The sequence below is a fragment of the Lactuca virosa genome, chromosome 8 (genome assembly GCF_052849685.1).
Source record: "Lactuca virosa cultivar CGN04683 chromosome 8, Lactuca_virosa_CGN04683_v6, whole genome shotgun sequence".
NCBI classification, from domain to species: domain Eukaryota; kingdom Viridiplantae; phylum Streptophyta; class Magnoliopsida; order Asterales; family Asteraceae; genus Lactuca; species Lactuca virosa.
In genome coordinates, this window is record NC_136433.1 from 79,195,181 (window position 1) to 79,215,232 (window position 20,052).

The 20,052-nt window shown below is 36.6% G+C and overlaps 1 protein-coding gene across 1 annotated transcript; it reads left to right on the forward strand.

Annotated features, from left to right (window-relative positions):
• The first annotated feature begins 17,619 nt into the window (after positions 1-17,619).
• Positions 17,620-19,380, forward strand: LOC145128986 (cytochrome b5). The gene is made up of 3 exons (XM_079063753.1): positions 17,620-17,833; positions 18,239-18,305; positions 18,988-19,380. Exons 1-3 carry the CDS (start codon positions 17,747-17,749, stop codon positions 19,218-19,220), a joined length of 387 nt encoding a protein of 128 aa, XP_078919879.1. The 5' UTR covers positions 17,620-17,746; the 3' UTR covers positions 19,221-19,380.
• The last annotated feature ends 672 nt before the right edge of the window (positions 19,381-20,052 follow it).

Sequence of the window (20,052 nt, forward strand, 5' to 3'; positions counted from 1 at the left end):
ATACATTTTACTCACCAAATCATGCATGGAATTACACTTTATAACACCCAGTTACGAGATGCGTTGGAGTAAACCAATTCACAATTGATTTGAAAAATATGACTTATATATCTTTGTTCTAAGAATAGTAGATATTATCGTCCTAGAATTAATCATGATTGAATCCATTAAGCAATCTCTAAGAGGGAGTTTAAACAATACTCAAATCCCCATTTTCTAAGTACTCATGAATATTGCAGCAGTCCCTATGCCATGTAAAATGTCTATGGACAATCTACAAACAATTCATGATAGTCTTGAATCAATACTTACTACCAAAGTATGATTGACTGTGACATTTCGAATAAATTAATATTCTCGAAGTAAAACATGAAAATTGAAACACAAGAATAAATTAACTGAAAAATGCTAACATACACTTTGAACATAAATAAATATGTATTTAATTAATCACCATTCAATTAAAATTTATTATAGTTACATTGTTTCAAAATATCAACTAACTACTAAAATCTAGAATATAATATCATCTCTAAGCCCCATGCTCCTATCAAGCTCGAAGTGCTTAATCTAATACCTAACCTATTGGTGTATTTTAATCCAATCAGAGCATCTTTATGAGACATTGATGTGAACAAAATGAACTTCTCTAATTTCACCACCTTTCTTGAAAAACTTACCACCTACTTTTGCAAAGATTTGTACTATTATGTTCCTAACTTAAGTTCGGCTGAGGGGTTGCATGTCATATAAAATGAGTGCGGTTTTAATGAGTTTCTTGAAGTTGCTAATAAAAATAATAGGTTGAATGTGTATGTGGACCACCTACATGAACCTTTATTTGATTGGATTCAAGAGGAAGAACCATAGCCTGAAGATGATGATGTTTCTATTGAAGATGTTGATTCCATTTTAGCAGATGGTGTGAAAGGTGAACATGAAGAGGATGATGAATTTATATATCTTAAAAGAAACTTTAATGATCACTTTCTGAACATTATTTGTCTAATAGAGAATGAAGACCTTGTTGAAGAAGATGGGAATGTATAAGGACTTATCTACCCTAGACATGATCATACCCAAGAATGGAACAAGATGAATACTATATTAGGTATGAGGTTTTCTACTACTGTTGAACTTAAATTCCATCTTAGTAACTATGCAGTAGCCAATGGTTACGACTTATGGTTTGAAAATAATGAAAATGGCATGCCGCTAGTTAAGTTTTGTAAGGAAAAATTCAACATGACCTTTTAGGTTGTTTTCATCTTGGATGAAAGATGAAAGAACTTTTCAAATTAAGTCCCTTCAACCAGAGCACAAGTGCTTAAGGGCATTCAAACTTGGGTCAATTATAACATATAAGTGGATAGGGAAACAATTTATGCATGACATATTTGTAAGGTCCTGAAACGGATCTTTACCAATGATCAAGGCAATCAGACAATCACAAGCAATCAGAATAATAGTAGAAGAAGAAGAAGAATCGATCAATCAAGCTTGCACACGTTTATTGCTGAAAACATCTGGTACAACTCGATATACTGGCCGTGAACTCTATTGTATCAACAACCTTACAAAGACCTACAACTCCTCTATTTATATAAGACTTGGGCCGCAAACTGGGTTTACGGCCGTAAACAGGCTTACGGCCGTAAACTCATCATTTGGCCGTAAACTGCTAAACAACCCACTAAATGCACTAAAGACTCAAAATAAACTATTACAATGAAAGCCTAGACCAAACCATTAACTGGACCCTTCAATCTCCCCCTTGGTTTGGTGCTAGCTTGGACTTAGTCTTTATCAACCACCAGCACATCTGATTTTCCCATAGCTCCATTCCACATCTCCTTTTGAATAATATCAACAGCCATTGCAGTGTACTCCTTAGCAGCAGACTCAAAAAGGTCTTCAGCCACCTTCATCTGATGATGAGAGAGCTGATGTATATCCCACTTTCCAAACTGTAGCAGGTCCCTCTTGTCATATAATCAAATACAATCATGTTTAAGTTTGATGACAACGGAAGCTGTAGTTTCATCAAACACCCAGTATTGCATGGATTTTAGAGATCCATCTGGATGGTTCTGAAGGATAGGAATCTGCTTAACTTGAGCAGTAGCAGGCCACATCACAGACCGAAGAGGCTGATTGGTTTTGGGATCAATGACACTCGGGTATATCTTGATAATAGACTCTGCAGTCTTCATTGAGGGAAAGCCCTTAGCCACTTGATCTTCCAAAAATAACTTGAACTGAGTCGCCTTAGGTTCATTTTATGGATTTGTAAAAGGAGCCTTAGACAACTCCGTAAGATCAACCCTGGTCCAAGAGTGGAAATCGTGAGCATCTTTGTACAGTTCAGTATTGCCACTCTTTCTTCTCACGATCCACATGTTCAGAGTGTCATGGAATCCCCATGAGATGATCCCTGGCCTATCACCATATACGTCCCTGAAGCGATTTTCTCCAAGATCTGTAAAGGTGATGTTTGGTTGACCCCCAACAGTATTCTGATCCGAGCTCCTTTTGAATAGAAACTGACCCTTCTCAGCAGACTTGGCTAGTTTACCACGTTTTAACGCCACGACATTTGGAGCCTGCGCTGGATCTTTGTTGAACCGATCAACAATCTTGGTTGTTCTTGTAGGAGGTGGAACTACGGGAGCATCTTGATTGGGAAGATAGACCCTTGGCTCATCAACAGATGACTTGAATTTATCGCCAAGTTCTTCTTCCAGCTTCTTCTTCAAATCATAATAGCTGGCGGTCAACAAACCAAAATGCGTCTGAAGATCAGTGATCTGCTTCGTCTTCAGAGCTTTATCTTCAAGAAGATCAGCAACTTGAATATTGAGCTTGGGATTCTCAGTTTGAAGGTCTGCAACCTTGATATCAAGCTCGATATTTTTCTGATTCAAATCAATATTTTTCTGATTCAGCGCACCGATCTCCTTCTGAAGTCCAAGGATTGTAGGATTCTCTTCTCCAGAGCCGCCATCCCCAATAGATATTCCTTTACCATGTGAGGGAGGCGTTGTGAATTGTTCTTCGGCCTAGTGCCTGGCTAGCCTCACAGAAGCAGCGTCATGGTCTGGCCTGGGAGGAGAGAAACCTGTGGGGAAGGAGGAACCACCAGCTTCATAGAAGGTGCTAGGACCTTCACTGACAGGTTCAGATGAAACGATAGCGGGAGTGGTTGTTGGTGGAGTTGAAAAGCTTTGAAATACACCCGAATCAGGAATTCCCTGTCTAGGGTCAAGTCTTCTTCTCTTTATCGGAGGTTGAGAGGCCTACGTGGTTGTGCAATCACTCTCCAATGGCTCAGATGTAGGTGGAACAACATCAAGGGGAGGAATCCCTGACACTGTCACCATAGGAGTTGCTATTTCCGCCATTGGATTGGTAAGAGGAGGCGTGGCTTCGAGAGCATCTTCATTCTCCCTTATCTCCGTTGCTGGATGAGCAACTTCATCGATATTGTCAAGTATCATGTTGAGGGTTTCACCGGTTATAAAGTCTTCATTGCTACCAAAATTTAAAGGAATTTCATCCTTATCGAACCTGGTAAGATCGAGATCTTCATATAGATCAGTCTCTGTTCCGCCTTTTGAAGACCCTTCATTATAGTTACTTTGAACATGAACAGATGTCAGCTTATGTTCCTCAGCTACTTGTGCATTAGAAGCTGGAATTTCTTCTTCTTCAGTACGATCCGATACTGTAATGACATCATCTTCCGAAATGACTCTCTCAGAAGAAGTGGGCTCAGATGACATTTTGTCTGACGTTCCATGAGATTCGGAGGATTCATTTATCTCATCAAATTTTCCGAATTTCACAAGAGGATGTAATCCTTGGAAGACGACTTTGCCCTTGCGATTCTGCTTAATGAGGCCAACAGTGTGGGGACCTAACGACTTCATATCAAGGGTTTCTCCCTCTTTGACCATTTCTGGGAACTGAATGTTGATGAATAGTTGGATGAATCTGGGATACATCAAGAAAGTATCCCGGTGGATTGCGTTGATGTTAACTACAAATTCATCCAATATGAACTTTGAGAAATTGAAGTGGATCCCAGCAGCTAGAGAAACGATTGCCCCAGTGTTCCTCAGAGATATCTCATCAGCACCTGACCTTCTGCCTGAGATACAGCTCACAAAGACATGAGCTAGGAATCTCCAGTATGGAGGCAGAAGCTTCTTCACAGTAGGAGGAAAGATTCCTTCATACCCCATCTTCTTAAGAATATTGTGCACATCCTCAATCCCGATATCAGTGGGAAAGTCAGGTTGATCGTCAATCAAAAGCGCTTCTCTGATAAACTGCTCAGTAATTACAATATGGCAGCCCTTCACAGTAGCAGTGGCAGTAACTGCACCATCGTCATCTCTAGTCATTTTAGCTGTCTGCCAGAACTCCCTGATAATTCTTTGGTAGACCACTGGGTTCACAGTTAGGGCAGAAGCGAGGCAGCATTCTCGCAGTCTGTGGATCATCGATCTGAATTCTCCATGAACTGCCGGAGGATCTGCCAGGATGATGGCCAGGTTGTGCATGTCAGCAAACTTCAAACTCGCCATTTGTCTGCACTAAAACACACCAAGTAAGAAAACAGGAATATTTGAGCAATTAAAGTTTTAAGTTTTCTTAATTAATCAATTCAATTTTGACCTCTTTTAAAAATTAATTTTGACCAAAAAATTGGAGTTTACAGTCAAAATTTGGAGTTTACGGTCAAAAGTGGTCAAAGTGTGTTTACGGTCAAATTGGGAGTTTACGGTCAAGATTGGTCAAAGGGGGTTTACGGTCAAAATTGGGAGTTTACGGTCAAAATTGGTCAAAGGGGGTTTACGGTCAAAATTGGGTTTACGGCCGTAAACCCATGGCCGTAAGCTCCTGGCCGTAAACGGAGTTTACGGTCGTAAACTCCTAGACGTAAGTTTGGGCCGTAAACGCCAACAAACAGTAAACCTTCGATTAAACCCCCAAAATCAGTCGAATCGATTAACAAACTGCATTCCCATGGTCGGTTTCATCATACCTTGAAGATGAACGGAACGATTTCGCAAAAACACACAAAATTTTTTCGAGAGGAGAGAGAGTATGGGAGGTTTACGGCCGGATGAGAAGAAAATGAAGGGTTTCCGGCTGTAACCTCTTCTTTTATACCCTTTTCGAAATATACCTGTCCTCCACACAGTATAAGGTACAGTCCAAATTCCAGATGATTTATCAAAAATAAAACATTTTGAGGATTTAAAAATTAAAATTAAACTAAAATAAAAACAAAATAATTTCTAAAATTTAAGAATTTAAAAATTTTAATTTTGACAATTATTAAAAATAAAATAAAATAATAAAAAAATAAAATAAAAATAAAATAAAATTGAGATAAGATAAACGCATACTAAAATTTATCTCAACAATCACGGAGTATAATTTTTGTGACATTGGGATCAAAGTTGTTAGACAGCCTTAATCCACTTGTCGGTACCTTTATCTTCATGTCTTTGTCTGGTCGATCGCCGGTATTGTGGTCCACTTAAACACGAAAGTTTTATAATAAATTTGGACAGTCTAAGTAGAACAAGACATTTCGATCCTTAATTCTTGATAAAATTTCCTAGGGACCATTTAGCTGACGACGACCAGGGATATTGTTGTCCACCTAAATTGAGCAGCGAGATCTACAGACAATCTGTAAATGTTCAGTTTTAATTGTACCAGAACATGTTTCCCGCTTCCTGATATGCTCCAGTAATCAAGGACTTCCAGAATACTCCTTACATCGGGTGAGCAGACAATTATTAAGAGAGAAGATAGATTTAGAATGCATATGCTATACACCCAGGTTGGATCTTTTCCAATCACGCAGAGGGTGAAACATATGACTAACTGAAGTTTTAGAGGGGTTGAGAAGAGAATGATGCATATACTGTGTACCAGGTCGGATTGAAAGTCATGCAGAGGAGACAGTATATGACTAACAGACAGAAAGAATTGCATAGATAGAAGATGCAGAGAGATAGAGTTGCATATGTTACATTCCAGGTCGGATCTTTCGATCACGCAGAGGAGGCAACATATGACTAACAGATAGAAAGAAAGAATATAACCTTCTACAGACCTAACTTATCGGAATTCACCAGTCACCCCATCAATACCGGGATTAAGGACATAATCCGCAAATCGAGGAAAAGTTAATCCACAGTTCCAGATACGAGTTCTTTTAATGTAACCAGTAGATTCCCGTGTATATCTTCCTACTCAACCTATCCGAGCGTCGTATTGTCAGGCTAAACAGATTTAACTAGGTCAATATTTGTCAAGTCTATGAATTCCATAAGTTCAGTTCTGCCTAGTCAAGTCCATCTAGTTTCTTTCGTGTCTACCAGCGCATCAAACACAGAGCGTAAACAATTTAATTTTTGGTACTTTAAGCAGACTCAGATTGCCTGTTATCACTTGATAATATCACTTCCCAGTACAATCATCTACAAGCAAAACTGTCAGTAACATATTTGATTTTTAATGTTTTTGGATTTTTGAATGTTTTTCTGAAAAAATAAAACAGAAGCACAATATTTTTGGGTTTTTCATATTTTCTGAAAAAAAATAAAACAGAAACAAAATATTTTTGGATTTTTGTAATTTTTTTTAATTTTTTTTGTTTGTTTTTTTTTTTGTTTATTTCTCCCCCTAAATTTGTACATGGGTGAGAATGAAATCACTAAAATGCGCAAATTTAACTTAATCAAAAAAAAATTTAATCCTCAAAACGAATCATTTTCAAAAATCCCACAAGCACATCGAATCGAGCTTTGTTAAAAGGCTTGGTAAACAGATCTGCCACATTATTAGCAGTGGGAACCTGTTCCAGCCGGATGAGCGAGCGCTCATAACAGTCTCTGATAAAATGAATTTTGATGTCAATGTGCTTGGTTTTGGAATGTTGGACAGGATTTTTAGCAATTTGAATGGCTGCCTCATTATCACAGAAGATTGGGGTTTCTAGATAGTTCAAACCGTAATCCAACAGCTGATGTTGGATCCAGATAGCTTGAGAGCAACAAGCAGATGCAGCAATGTATTCCGCTTCTGCTATTGAGGTGACTGTATGTTGTTTCTTGCACTGCCATGACACCAGCCTATCGCCAAGAAATTGGCATCCTCCTGATGTGGATTTCTTGTCAAGCTCACGGCCTCCATAATTACTGTCAGCAAAAGCATATAAATCAAATTCAGAATTCTTCGGATACCAAAGACCCAATTTTGGGCTGCCTTTGATATACCGAAAAATCCTTTTGACAGCAATAAGATATGAAAGTTTAGGATTAGCCTGATATCGTGCGCATTGACACACTGCAAACATGATGTCTGGACGGCTTGCAGTGAGATATATCAACGATCCGATCATCGATTTGTAGTGTGTCTGATCTACGGACTCGCCATCAGTATCTGGATTCAGAAGAGGTCTTTCGGCCATTGGTGTCGAAGCAGGTTTTGTGTCTTGAAACCCAAACTTCTCAAGAATATCCTCCACATACTTAGCTTGATGGAGTAGGATTCCGGTTGAATTTTGTTTGACCTGAAGCCCCAGAAACATGGTCATTTCGCCCAATGAACTCATCTCAAACCGCTTTTTCATCACGCCTTCAAACTCTTTGCATAGCTGTGGACTGGTAGACCCGAAGATAATGTCGTCAACGTAGATTTGTACTAGAATCTGATCATTACCAACATGCTTGATGAATAAATTTTGATCAATAGTGCCGCGAGAGTATCCATGCTCGAGCAAGTGCTTTGTTAGAGTCGCATACCATGCTCGAGGAGCTTGATGTAACCCATACAACGCCTTGTCCAACTTGTAGACATGATTAGGAAACTTTGAGTCAACGAACCCAGGGGGCTGATCAACGTAGATTTCTTCCTTCACCTTGCCATACAAGAAGGCTGTCTTGACATCCATTTGGTAGACAGTGAAGTTCATGTAGGAAGCATATGCGAGAAAGATACGAATAGCCTCCAAGCGAGCCACTGGTGCATAAACCTCAGTATAGTCAAGACCCTCGACTTGTCGAAACCCGCGAACACCAACCTTGCTTTATTGCGCACTATTACACCAGAATCATCCTGCTTGTTACGATAGACCCAACGTGTGTCAAGAGACCTTTTTCCCTTTGGTAACTCAACCAATTTCCAAACCCCAAGCTTTTCGAATTGATTTAGCTCTTCATGCATAGGATCTACCCAGCTGGGCTCATTCAAAGCCATTTCAACGTTCTTGGGCTCTATTTGAGATATAAAGCAAGAGTAGAGACATGCATTGACATCTCCACTCTGACTTCTGGTTTTAACTCCATCACCCAGCTGACCAATGACGTTTTCGATAGGATGATCGCGTTGAATTCTTGAAGGTATCTCTTGGTCGATATCATTGAATGAAACGAGAAGAGTGTGAATGTTGAAACCTCCATCATTTGCTGATTGATCCATATTAGATGAATCTGATGAATCTGATGAATCTGCTACAAACTCATTAGCAATTGTTTCAGGAAAGAGTAGTTCCATAAAAGTTGGAGTGACAGCGGAAGCATCTCTAGACATGAACTCTCTTTCAATAGGGGTAAGAGGTGTAGCGTCAGCATAAGGAGTTTCATTTTGAACTTTAGACTCTGGACTATCAAGTCGAACAGATGACTCCCCCTCAGGTGGAGCAGAGGGCTCCCCCTTAGGTGGAGCAGAGGACTCCCCCTCAAGCGGTACTGTTGGAGGTCTGTAAACAACTTCTTCGTCTTCGTCTTCAGAAACAATCTTCGAATCAGAGGAGGACCCACATGAACCATTTGAAGACACATTTAAGGATTTGAAAAGCGATGTGTAATCAAATAACGAGTCGGAACCCACTCGAGCGTCCGATTCATTCTCCTCTAACCAGCGCACGTCATAGGATTCGACATTCTGCTTAGTCTTCTTGTTGTAAACCCTATACGCGGTGCGTGCAGCATATCCTATGAAATAACAATCATCGGCTTTGGCATTGAATTTAGGGTTGGATTCCAGGTGAAGAAGGGTGCAAGGGCAGCCAAATACACGGAAATGACTGACTAAAGGCTTGTGACCGTATAGAATCTCGTACGGTGTCTTCATCTGAGCTTTGTTGATTAAAACGCGATTATGCACGTAGCAAGCCGTGTTAATCGCCTCGGCCCAAAAGAAAACAGGTAATTTAGAATCACAAAGCATTGTCCTTGCAGCGTCTTTTTAAGTTCTATTTCTCCTTTCAGCAACACCGTTTTGTTGAGGTGTGTGAGCAGAGCTGTATTGACGCACGATCCCCTTTTCTGCACAAAAATGGTCAAGAACCGCATTCTTGAACTCAGTTCCATTGTCAGTACGAAGCGCCTTCACCTGGTTGTTGGTTTGATTCTCAATCATCACAATGAACTTCTTTATCAGATCAGCAACCCCAACTTTGTTAGATAAGAAGAAGACCCACGTAAAACAAGAGAAATCATCGATCACAACTAGACAGTACGAACTTCTGTTGATGCTCAGGACGTTGACCGGACCAAATAAGTCCATATGCAATAATTGGAGCACCAGACTGATTGAGTTGACTTGCTTTGGCAGGTGTGGTTTTCTATGATGTTTTCCTTGGGCACAGGACACACACTTCTCAAACGTAATAAAGTCTCTGACAGGTAAGCCTCAGACCATCTCATTCTTAGCAAGGCGATTTAGGTTTTTCGCGTTAGCATGACCAAGTCGTCGGTGCCACAGCATTGCGTTTTGTTCAGAGACCTTCGAAAAGAGGCAAGTGACTTGTTCAGGTATGTTACTGTTCATATCAATAATGTAAGCATTCCCATCCCGCTTAGATTTGACAAGAATCCACTCTTCCGGGATGACAATGCCTGGCTTGAGAATCATGCATTCTTTATCGGTAAAATGGGTAGAATAGCCTTTGTTTTGGGAAACACTCAACAAGCTGTGCTTTAACTCGGGAGCAAAGTTGACATTCTCAAAACTTAGCACTCCATTTGTAACGGTTCCTCTCTGAGTGATCTTGCCACCATCTCCACCCGCGAAGGAAATATACCCCCCCATTAAAAGATTGAATGTTGCTCAATTGGGAGATGTCTCCTGTCATATGCCGGGAGCAACCGCTGTCGACGTACCAAGGTCTGACGACATTCCTCCGCAACTGTCCCTGCAAAATGAGCAGGATCATTTAGATTTGGGAACCCAGGTCATCACTGTCCTGGGTTTCCTTTTCGCTTTCTCTGATTGATCTTTTAAAATTTTCAATTTAGGATCCTCATCTCTAATCATTTCAGAGGATGATGATGATTGATTGGAAATTGATTTGGGTATCCATTGATAGTTGGGTTTTCTAACAGTCACAGGTGGTTGTGAAATGCCTTTTTTATCAGTTTGCACTGAGCATCTGGATGTTTTATCAGAAGAGATAGAAGATCCAGAACTACTCTTTGACGAAACCGATCTTGGCAGAGCCTTGTTCGGTTTTGGCAAACTGTTTGGGACTTTGTTATTAAAACCCTTTTTATTCTTTTGAAAAACAGCCCTTTTTCTGCTTCGATCATCTTTCCAATCATCATTTCGAGAACGAGTTCTTGAGGACTTTCTAATTAAAGACCTTCCTCTGGATTCGTTCTCTCCTCTTGGCGACATATAGTTCATAAAGATCCTATTTTGACAATTCCTAGCTATATGACCACCAACATCATAATTAAAACAAATCTGTTTATTATTTGAACTTGTACTGCATTTCTCAGATTTATTTTCTTGACTGACACTCTTACTCTTCTCAGAAGAACATGTATGAGAAACAGGTTGTGAGATAAGTGAGGGTGCATCAGATGGTGTGACTTGTGGAATTGATGGGTTTTCATGAGAAGCACAAGTATCAGAATTACCAAACAGTTCATCAAACATATCAAAGAAATTAAATTCAACAGTAGCAGATGTGGAAGCATCACAAGAAACATTCTCAGTTTTAACATCAGAAACAAAAACATTTTCATTTGAAATAAAAATATCAGAATCAGAAACAGAAACAAATTCTCCAACTTCTTGCTTTGCCTGATCTAAGGATTGATCTGCAGGGGAAGTAGAAACGTTAGTACTTTCAACATTAATAAATCCTCCTGAAACAAAACCAGATGACTTGCCATAAACCATGAATGGTTCACTGGCAATCTCCTCTTTGGATAGGGGTTGATACTGATAATTGTGATTGAAAGGATGAGGTACATTATCGTATCATAGACCCTTTTTCTAGTTCTGTTTGAACTGCAGGCAATGGTCAATCATGTTGGTAACCACCTCGCTTGATACATCAAACCTTTTAAAATTAAAATTTGCAGATTCAAATTGTCTCTTTAATGTATCAATCTCAACGGTTAACTCATCATTCTGTCTCTTAACGTAATCATAAAGTTCACATTTTTCACTGTATTCTGTCTGAATTCTTTTAAAGTCCTTAATTTTTGTTTCTAACTGGGCCTTAAGGGGTTTTTGTCCTTTCCTGAGTTGATAGCCCTCATATCTAAGGTCCTCTACTTCTCTACGTAATAATTGAATTTCATCATGAAGAAGTTTAACATATTCATTACATGCCTGAGAACAAGAAGGTAGATTTACCTTACTTTTCCTAGGCTCGGAAGTAGAAGATACCATCAGAGCAAACTGCAGCTCCATCATTTCTGCTTCAGGATCAGCTGCATCATTCTTCAGGGGAGCATCATCAATTTGAGCTAGGTGAGCGTTTTCTGGCCCTGAAATATTCAGAGCCTGAATCTGGTCCTCCCAGTCAAATGACTGAGCAACCATAGCAGTCTCACCATTAATCGCAGCACCTGCACGATTGTTTCCCACTGCAACCATTGTCCTATTATTGTTCATCCTACGATCTGGTTTTGGACACTCACGAGCAAAGTGACCCGGCTCATGGCAGTTGAAACATCGCAGCATGCCCTTGTTGAACCCCACCTTCTTGTCAGCATTCATGCCCCAGTTGTTCTTCCCTGTCTTTTTAGCAAACTGCTTAGTCCTGAAAACAGCCATAGCAATTTGCCATGTAATGTCCATCTCTTCCACGTCTTCTGGATGAATCTAATCCAGGTCAGCAAATGACAGCTGAGGTGGAAGCTCTCCAGCTACAAAAGCATTGTAGCAGTTAACAAGCCCTGTGGCTAGAGCCAGATTTTCATCAGTGTCTTTCGTGTTTGAGGAAGAGGCTACAACTGGCACATTTGGAGGGGGAACAGCTTGTGGAGTGACAAATGGCTGGCTTTGAGAATGAGGAATGGATGGTGCAGCAACGAAGGTCTGAATCTGAGGTTGTTGAGCAGCAAATACTTGACCTGAGGAAGACATGATTGATGAGAGAGCATTGTTATAGGAGATTCCGAGATTTGCAATTGAGTACGAGTTCACATGGTTAATCTCTCTCTGTTTGTCATCAATATCACAAGCTTTGATGATCGCCATAGTTTCAGCAAGAGTGAGGCGATTCAGATCCTTGGTCTTCTTAATCACAGCAACATTCATGTCCCATGACTTTGGAAGAGCATTCAGAAGCTTCTTGTTTATCTCTGACTTGGTCAAGAAAATCCCAGATATGTTCATGTCAGTAGTGAGAGTTGTGAACCGCTGCAGCTGCGCCTCAAGAGTCTCTCCGGGAATGTAGTTGAACATATTGAATTTTTGTCGCAACATGTCCTGGCGACTCTCCTTCATATCTTCATTGCCTTCATATACCTCAATTAGGGCTTCCCACAAATCTTTAGCTGAAGTATACTCTCGGAAACCTTGAGCAATATCAGGAGATAATGCCACGGTTAGAGTGGCTAAAGCCCTTTCCTGCTCTTCAACCTTTTCAAACTCTTCATCTGTGTAGTTTTCAACAGCTTTGTCAATCACCTTTCCTCCAACCGTCATAGTGATTCGAACAGGGCCCTTGATGATGCTTCTCCAGACTTTAAAGTCCTTCATTTTAATGTACTTTTCAATCCTGTATTTCCACTCAGGAAAACCATCTGCAGACATTAATCTTGGAATACGCGTAGTTGTGCCCATGACAGTATCAAGTTCGTGAAAATGAGTTTGACTTTGAGATTCCATCAGAAATTAAAGCAAAATAATATCAGAAAGGAGTTTACGGTTGATGTGTTTACGGTTGAGTGTTTACAGCCGTAAACTGAGTTTACGGTCGGGTGTTTACGGCCGGGGTGATTACGGTTTAACTGTTTACGGTTAATAAAGATGTTAAGTTTACGGTCCAAGAACACAGTTTACGGTTGAAGAATGTTCTTGAGTTTACTGTCGTAACCTGGGTTTACGGCCGTAATCTCTAGGCAGTAAACTTCCAGAAAGTGCGTTTTTGGAGTAAATTCAATCCTTTTAACCACGAAAACACCAAAACTAATCTTGAACAGTAACGGATGTCAGTCTAAACAGCCGAAAACTCGATTGAATGAAGCTTGACACCGGTTTTGCTCTGATACCAATTGTAAGGTCCTGAAACGGATCTTTACCAATGATCAAGGCAATCAGACAATCACAAGCAATCTGAATAATAGTAGTAGAAGAAGAAGAATCGATCAATCAAGCTTGCACACGTTTATTGCTGAAAACGTCTGGTACAACTCGATATACTGGCCGTGAACTCTATTGTATCAACAACCTTACAAAGACCTACAACTCCTCTATTTATACAAGACTTGGGCCGCAAACTGGGTTTACGGCCGTAAACTCATCATTTGGTCGTAAACTGCTAAACAACCCACTAAATGCACTAAAGACTCAAAATAAACTATTACAATGAAAGCCTAGACCAAACCATTAACTGGACCCTTCAATATTAGAGAGGTCAAAAATGAGTTTGTGGAAAATAAAAGCCTTAATATTCAAGAGATACAACATTAATGTGAGTGTTGGCCAAAGTAAGAATGCAAAAAATATTGCATTGTCTAAAGTTGAGGGAAGTTTGAAAAAACACTATGCAAAATTATGGGATTATGTAGCTGAAATCAGAAGGGCTAATCCAAATTCTCACGTTGAGGTGTATTTAGAGCCACATCATGATGATACTATGGTTTTTGATAGGTTTTATGTTAGCTTTAAAGGTGTTATGGATTGGTGGTTAAATGGATGCAAAAAAGGTAATTGGAGTTGATGGCTACTTTCTGAAGGGAATATGTAGAAGAGAGCTCATATCAGTAATAGGGAGAGATGTCGATAATCACATCTATCCTTTAGCTTGGGAAGTAGTCAATGTTAATAACAAGAGGAAATAAAAATGGTTTCTGGACAATTTGATGGAAGACATTGGGCGGGGGGGGGGGGGGGGGGGAATGGTAGTGGTCTTACAATCCTATTTGATGGACATAAGGTATATCCACTAACCATTTTTTTTGTCAATTGGTTTGATCATGCAAACCATTCTATTATTTTTATTTGGCATTAGTTGAAGTTGTGAGGGAAAGAATACCTAATGTGGAACACAGATTGTGTGTTAGTTACATCCTAACTAACTTCAACAAAAGATTTAGAGGGGATTAATATTTCAAACCTTTTTGGACGAATATGAGGGAAATAACAATACTAAATTTTGAAGCAACAATGATGAGATTAAGTCCTTAGAAAGAAGGGCTTATGATTATCTCATGGGCAGGGATCCAAGGTGTTAGTCAAAGACTTTTTTAGGGAGGGTATGGACGGTGATGAAGTAGAGAATGGAGTTTCAGACAGTTTTAATTCCATTATCCTTGATGTTAGAAGGAATCCACTGATAGTAATGTTGAAGGACATCATATGTCTTGTAATGTAGAGGTTATGGATGCAGAAGCATAAAGGCATGGGCTGGGATTTGGACATATGCACATCTATCATAAGGTAGTTAGAGGATTTGAAGGGTTGGAAAAGGTTAGTAACACTTTTAGTAGTAACATTCATACGATGGTTTATAATGGTTTAATGTATAACTTCTTTTATATCGACAATTTTTGGGTTGCTTAAGTGAGTGGGTACCAAGAATTTGAAGTTTTCCAAGGCAATGACATGTATCTTGTTGATTTGAACCAATTTCCTCATTGAACCTAGATCATGGGCTTTTGTATCAAGATTCTATTAAATTGTTATTTGTGCCATATGCTTCTACATCAACAAAATCTATAGAAATACGGTCTAAAGAAGTTAATTTGTACAATATATATATATATATATATATATATATATATATATATATATATATATATATATATATATATATATATATATATATATACCCTAATAAATGAAAATGATTTTTCCACATGTCATCTTCTCATTACATTTGACAGATGTCATTTTCTAAGATTTTTGGAATTTTCTTTTTTCCACTTGTCATATTCTTATGTTATCATCCTCCCAAATAAATAAAGAATTTTTTTGCAACATGTCACACTCTCATTGATTTGATCACATGTCATTTTATAGTTATTTTTAATTTTTTTATATCCACATGGCATTTTGTGGTTTTTTTCATTTTATTAATTTCCACATAATATTTAAATATAATAATTGTAATAAATATAATAACAATAAATGTATATCAATTTCATTAATTGACTTCCTTCTAATTTCAAAATTTCAAAATTAAAGTTTCATTAATTTCGTTTGTTTATTTATCTAAATTATTTGTTTAATCTAAAATAAAAACAAACAATTTAATTTTAATAATTCAATATTTTTCCATTTTTTTCTTATAAATTCAAACTTCTCAAATGTTTAAAATTTCATATTTTTTTCTTTAAAATGAACCCATGTCATACATGGGTATTACAACTAGTTTTCTTATAATTTAAAATCTATTTTTTAGTAAGAGTTTATATATGGTAAATACATTAATTTTATTATTCTTGAGAATAAATGTTCTCTCCGTTTCTTTCCTTAGTAATGTTTATAAATGTTAGGTACTAAATACACACATCAAGGGATTAGCATTAAACATTTTTTAAGTTATGTATTTAGGTAAATGTTTTTTTTATTTCAATATAAATTTATATTTATCCATATATATACATAAATTTTCCTATATTTTTTTAAATATATTTAAAAAAATACTAAGTATTTTATCTATCTATGATATATATTTTTTTATATGTTATATGACAATTAGGTAGTATATATATATTTTATATTTTATACATGTAATACATATAGAAAAACGAATAAAATGTGAATTTACATTTTACTAAACTCAAGTCATGTAAAATATGTTGTGATTAACAATATTTTTATAAAGCCACACATTTAAATATATAATGTCTCCATTTGAACTTTTAAATTTTGATAACAATTTTTCATCATAATTGTATTTTAGGAATTATTATTGTTTTAAGGATACAAACATAATATGGATTCAAACGATCGTAAAGAAAAACGCAAACATATAAAGTTATATTTAGATAAAATAAAATCTAATGTTATGTCCACCATGCAATGGTTTAAACACGATTTTTTAGTTGAACCGGTAAGGTGACCGGTTTTCGGTCAAACGGTTAACCAGCTTGACCGTCGAGTCAACTGTTTCTATAATTTTCATATTTTATCCTATTTTCCTACACTTATCTACATATATAAATCAAGAATTTGACGTCCACAAGTTCAAATATTAAAAATACACACGAAAACAAGTTGTAGATCTATCAAAATACATTAAAATAACACATAAACATAAAATTTATATCAATCCACATACATAAAAAAGAAAATAAATTACAATACCAAAATAAAATATAGTTTTAGATGAAATAAACGCATAAAAAAACTTCATATTAGTATATGTTTTTATTTAAGGAAATCAAACTAGATGTGAAAAAGACCACCAAAGTTTACTATGCAAAATGGTTATTTTCCATGTGTTTTTATTCGGTTCAACCTGTTTAATTTAACCGGTTCAACCGGATTTTTGTAAAAACAGGTCGGTTCGTTCTGGTTCAAAAATAGACATAAAACCACTGATAATTGAACTGCTCCGTTCCCCGGTTTCCGGTCCAACCGTTGCGATCGGCTGGTTCAAACATGTTTTTAAAACATTATCACCATGTCAATATTTCAATAGTTTTTTATTAGTATACATTCAACTACCTACTTATTATCATTTCGTTTGTTTTTATTCCAAAAGTTTACTTTAAAAAAATACTTAATGTCTACACCTTAATTTTCAACATCATTTTTTAAAATAAGTGAATAATTTTTTATTAGTATATATTGAATTACTTATTTTATTCATTATCATATCCTTTTTATTTATGTAAAATCATTATTTTAAAAAATACGTAATTTTATAACTTTATATTGAACTTTTATTTTTAATAATCATGTGAATTACACGAGTCTTACACCTAGTATATATATATAAGAGATGATATTATTATTATTTTTTTAAATGAGGATTGGGTCGAATTTTCAAAAGCTTACCCCTCGAAATCCAATAAAGGATTGGGCTAGTAAGCCCAGTCAACATGATATGATAATGTACTGTGCTATTACTATGTGCTTGGGCGTCAAGATATCGACTTCAAATTTAGGGCTGTAAATTGTAATATCGCCATTTTATCTATCGTCCCCAAGTCAAATAGAATCTGAAGAAAGATTCATTCCAGAATAGGGGATTTAGAAAGAGTAAGAAATCCTAAGTTTCAATAATCCAGTTTAACCCCAAGAAATGCCAACTCTAACGAAGCTATACACGATGCAAGAAGCTTCAGAGCACAATTCCGCAGGCGATTGCTGGGTTGTTATTGATGGGAAGGTCCGCTTCTCTCTTTAATTATTAGCTGTATGTTTCTATAAATATAGGTGTAAACGTTGGTATATATCTAAAATTCTCTAATATTACATTGCCTAGATATGATCATGTTTTGCATCGAGTTAGGCCTTATACTGTCGGTATATGTGTTCATTACGTTGTATTTTAGGGTTTTATTTTTAGTTAAACTGATAATTGATGAATGTAAAGTGATTGTAATCGATTTGTATGAATTTAAAGAACATGATTAGAATTTGGACTTTGTTATAAGTTTAGCCCCAAACATTTCTCATCATCTTGTATAATTTTTTTTTTTCGTTGTTTAATTTATGTAGCTATGCTGTTTTTCTCCAAACTTAAGCAACCAATATTGGATTTGGTGTTAACATATATTACCATTTTTACCAGGTGTATGATGTGTCATCGTATCTGGAAGAACACCCAGGTGGAGATGATGTCCTCCTTCAGGTTACTGGTAATTCCTCATAATTTCATTATCTGTTAAAATTAGCAACGATCATTATTTTGGGTGCCTACTTCGAAAAAATCACAAACTAAAATTACTTTTCAACCCTTTGTGAGTATTACAAATTACCGATTACTTATTTTTGTTCACAAGATTCTTTGTTTATATTAAGGTATAAAAGCCGATCAATTTCCGGATGCTATGCAGAATATCAAATTAGCAAAGTATCCTATGCTTTTTATTGTGTCATTATTTGTAAATATTCATTTTTCCTAGATTTGGATCTATTAGCTATTTTATAGGCTAAGAATCTGTAATAGGACTCTTTTAAAAAGATGGCATCTCTTTTCCAAAAAGTCTCCAAATTTGTCGTAGGTTACATTGGGAAAGCTCCAATCACTTATGCAAACCCACTTTTTGTCATTATTATTAGAACTTTTAGATATTTAAATAAGCTAGTGTTTGATATAATGGAATCATGAAAGGATTGGAATGGTTCATTCCATAGGAATGAAATAAACCTGTTTATTCTTGAAGGAATGTGATTCCTTAGATATTTGACTAAGCTAGTGTTTTCTATAATGGAATCAATGGTTCATGTGTGATTTTTTCTGATCCAGTGATGGAATGGAATGAGTGATTCCATTTCCAGAATCAGCATTTTTAATGATGAAACTATTTGATTTTGAAGGGAAAGATGCTACTGATGAATTTGAAGATGCGGGGCATAGCAAAACTGCAAGGGAACTAATGGAAAGTTTTTTTGTTGGGGAGTTGGACACGTCAGACATCCCACAGCTTGAAATTGTCTCTGAGAACCAAGAAAATTACATTTTTGACCTTACTAAGCAATACTGGGCTGTTCCATTAGCAGCCATTGGCATATCGGTGGTTGTCACCTTTTTGTACTTGCGCAAGAAGTAATTCAAGTTGTATTAAGAAAAAAAAGCCTCTATTAATTCCGAGGTATTTTGAACACCATAAAAAAAGAGGTTTAAATTTTGTTAATGGATTTGTAAACCTATATTATTTAAGTAAAAGATATATGATATCCATTTGGATATGGATTTCATCTGGTTATTTATACGGGTTATTTTATACCAAATTTCAATTTATACCATGTCCTTTTGACTTTTGACAACATCTATATATAAGTTCCTTGGTAGATTAATTATTTAATTATATAAGTGTGTTCTAGTTTTTATTGAAACTCAAATTAGTTGTATTGTTGGATATAGATTTGTTTTTGGCTGTTTCTTGTTATTATATATTCTGAAAATTCAACAAATATATCGAAGATGTAAGACTAATAATGGAACGACAGGAGTTGACAAAAACGAAGAACGAAAAGAAGAAGCTCTGTTTGATTGATTTTATCATATTCCTAGATGGTAGGCCAAAGAATAAACTCCATCATCCGTTTTTATCAAAATAACAAAATTGGCCGTATGAGCTTAATATGATCGAACTACAAACACATCGATACATCCACTTCGTTGACATTCACTACTCTTCTACTTTGCTGCCTATTATACTAATTGAAAAATTAAATATCCATCGGTGTTTTCTTTCCTATTTATCTTCATTAACTACTCTTCTACTATGCCGCCTATTGTATTTCTTCATAATTAATGTAATTAATGTTCATATAGAATGCATCAAATATCTATAACTAAAAAAATGATGTCTACTAATTGAAAATTTTAATATTCTCCTATATTTTCTTCCAACTTATTTAATTACTCGTATAATATGA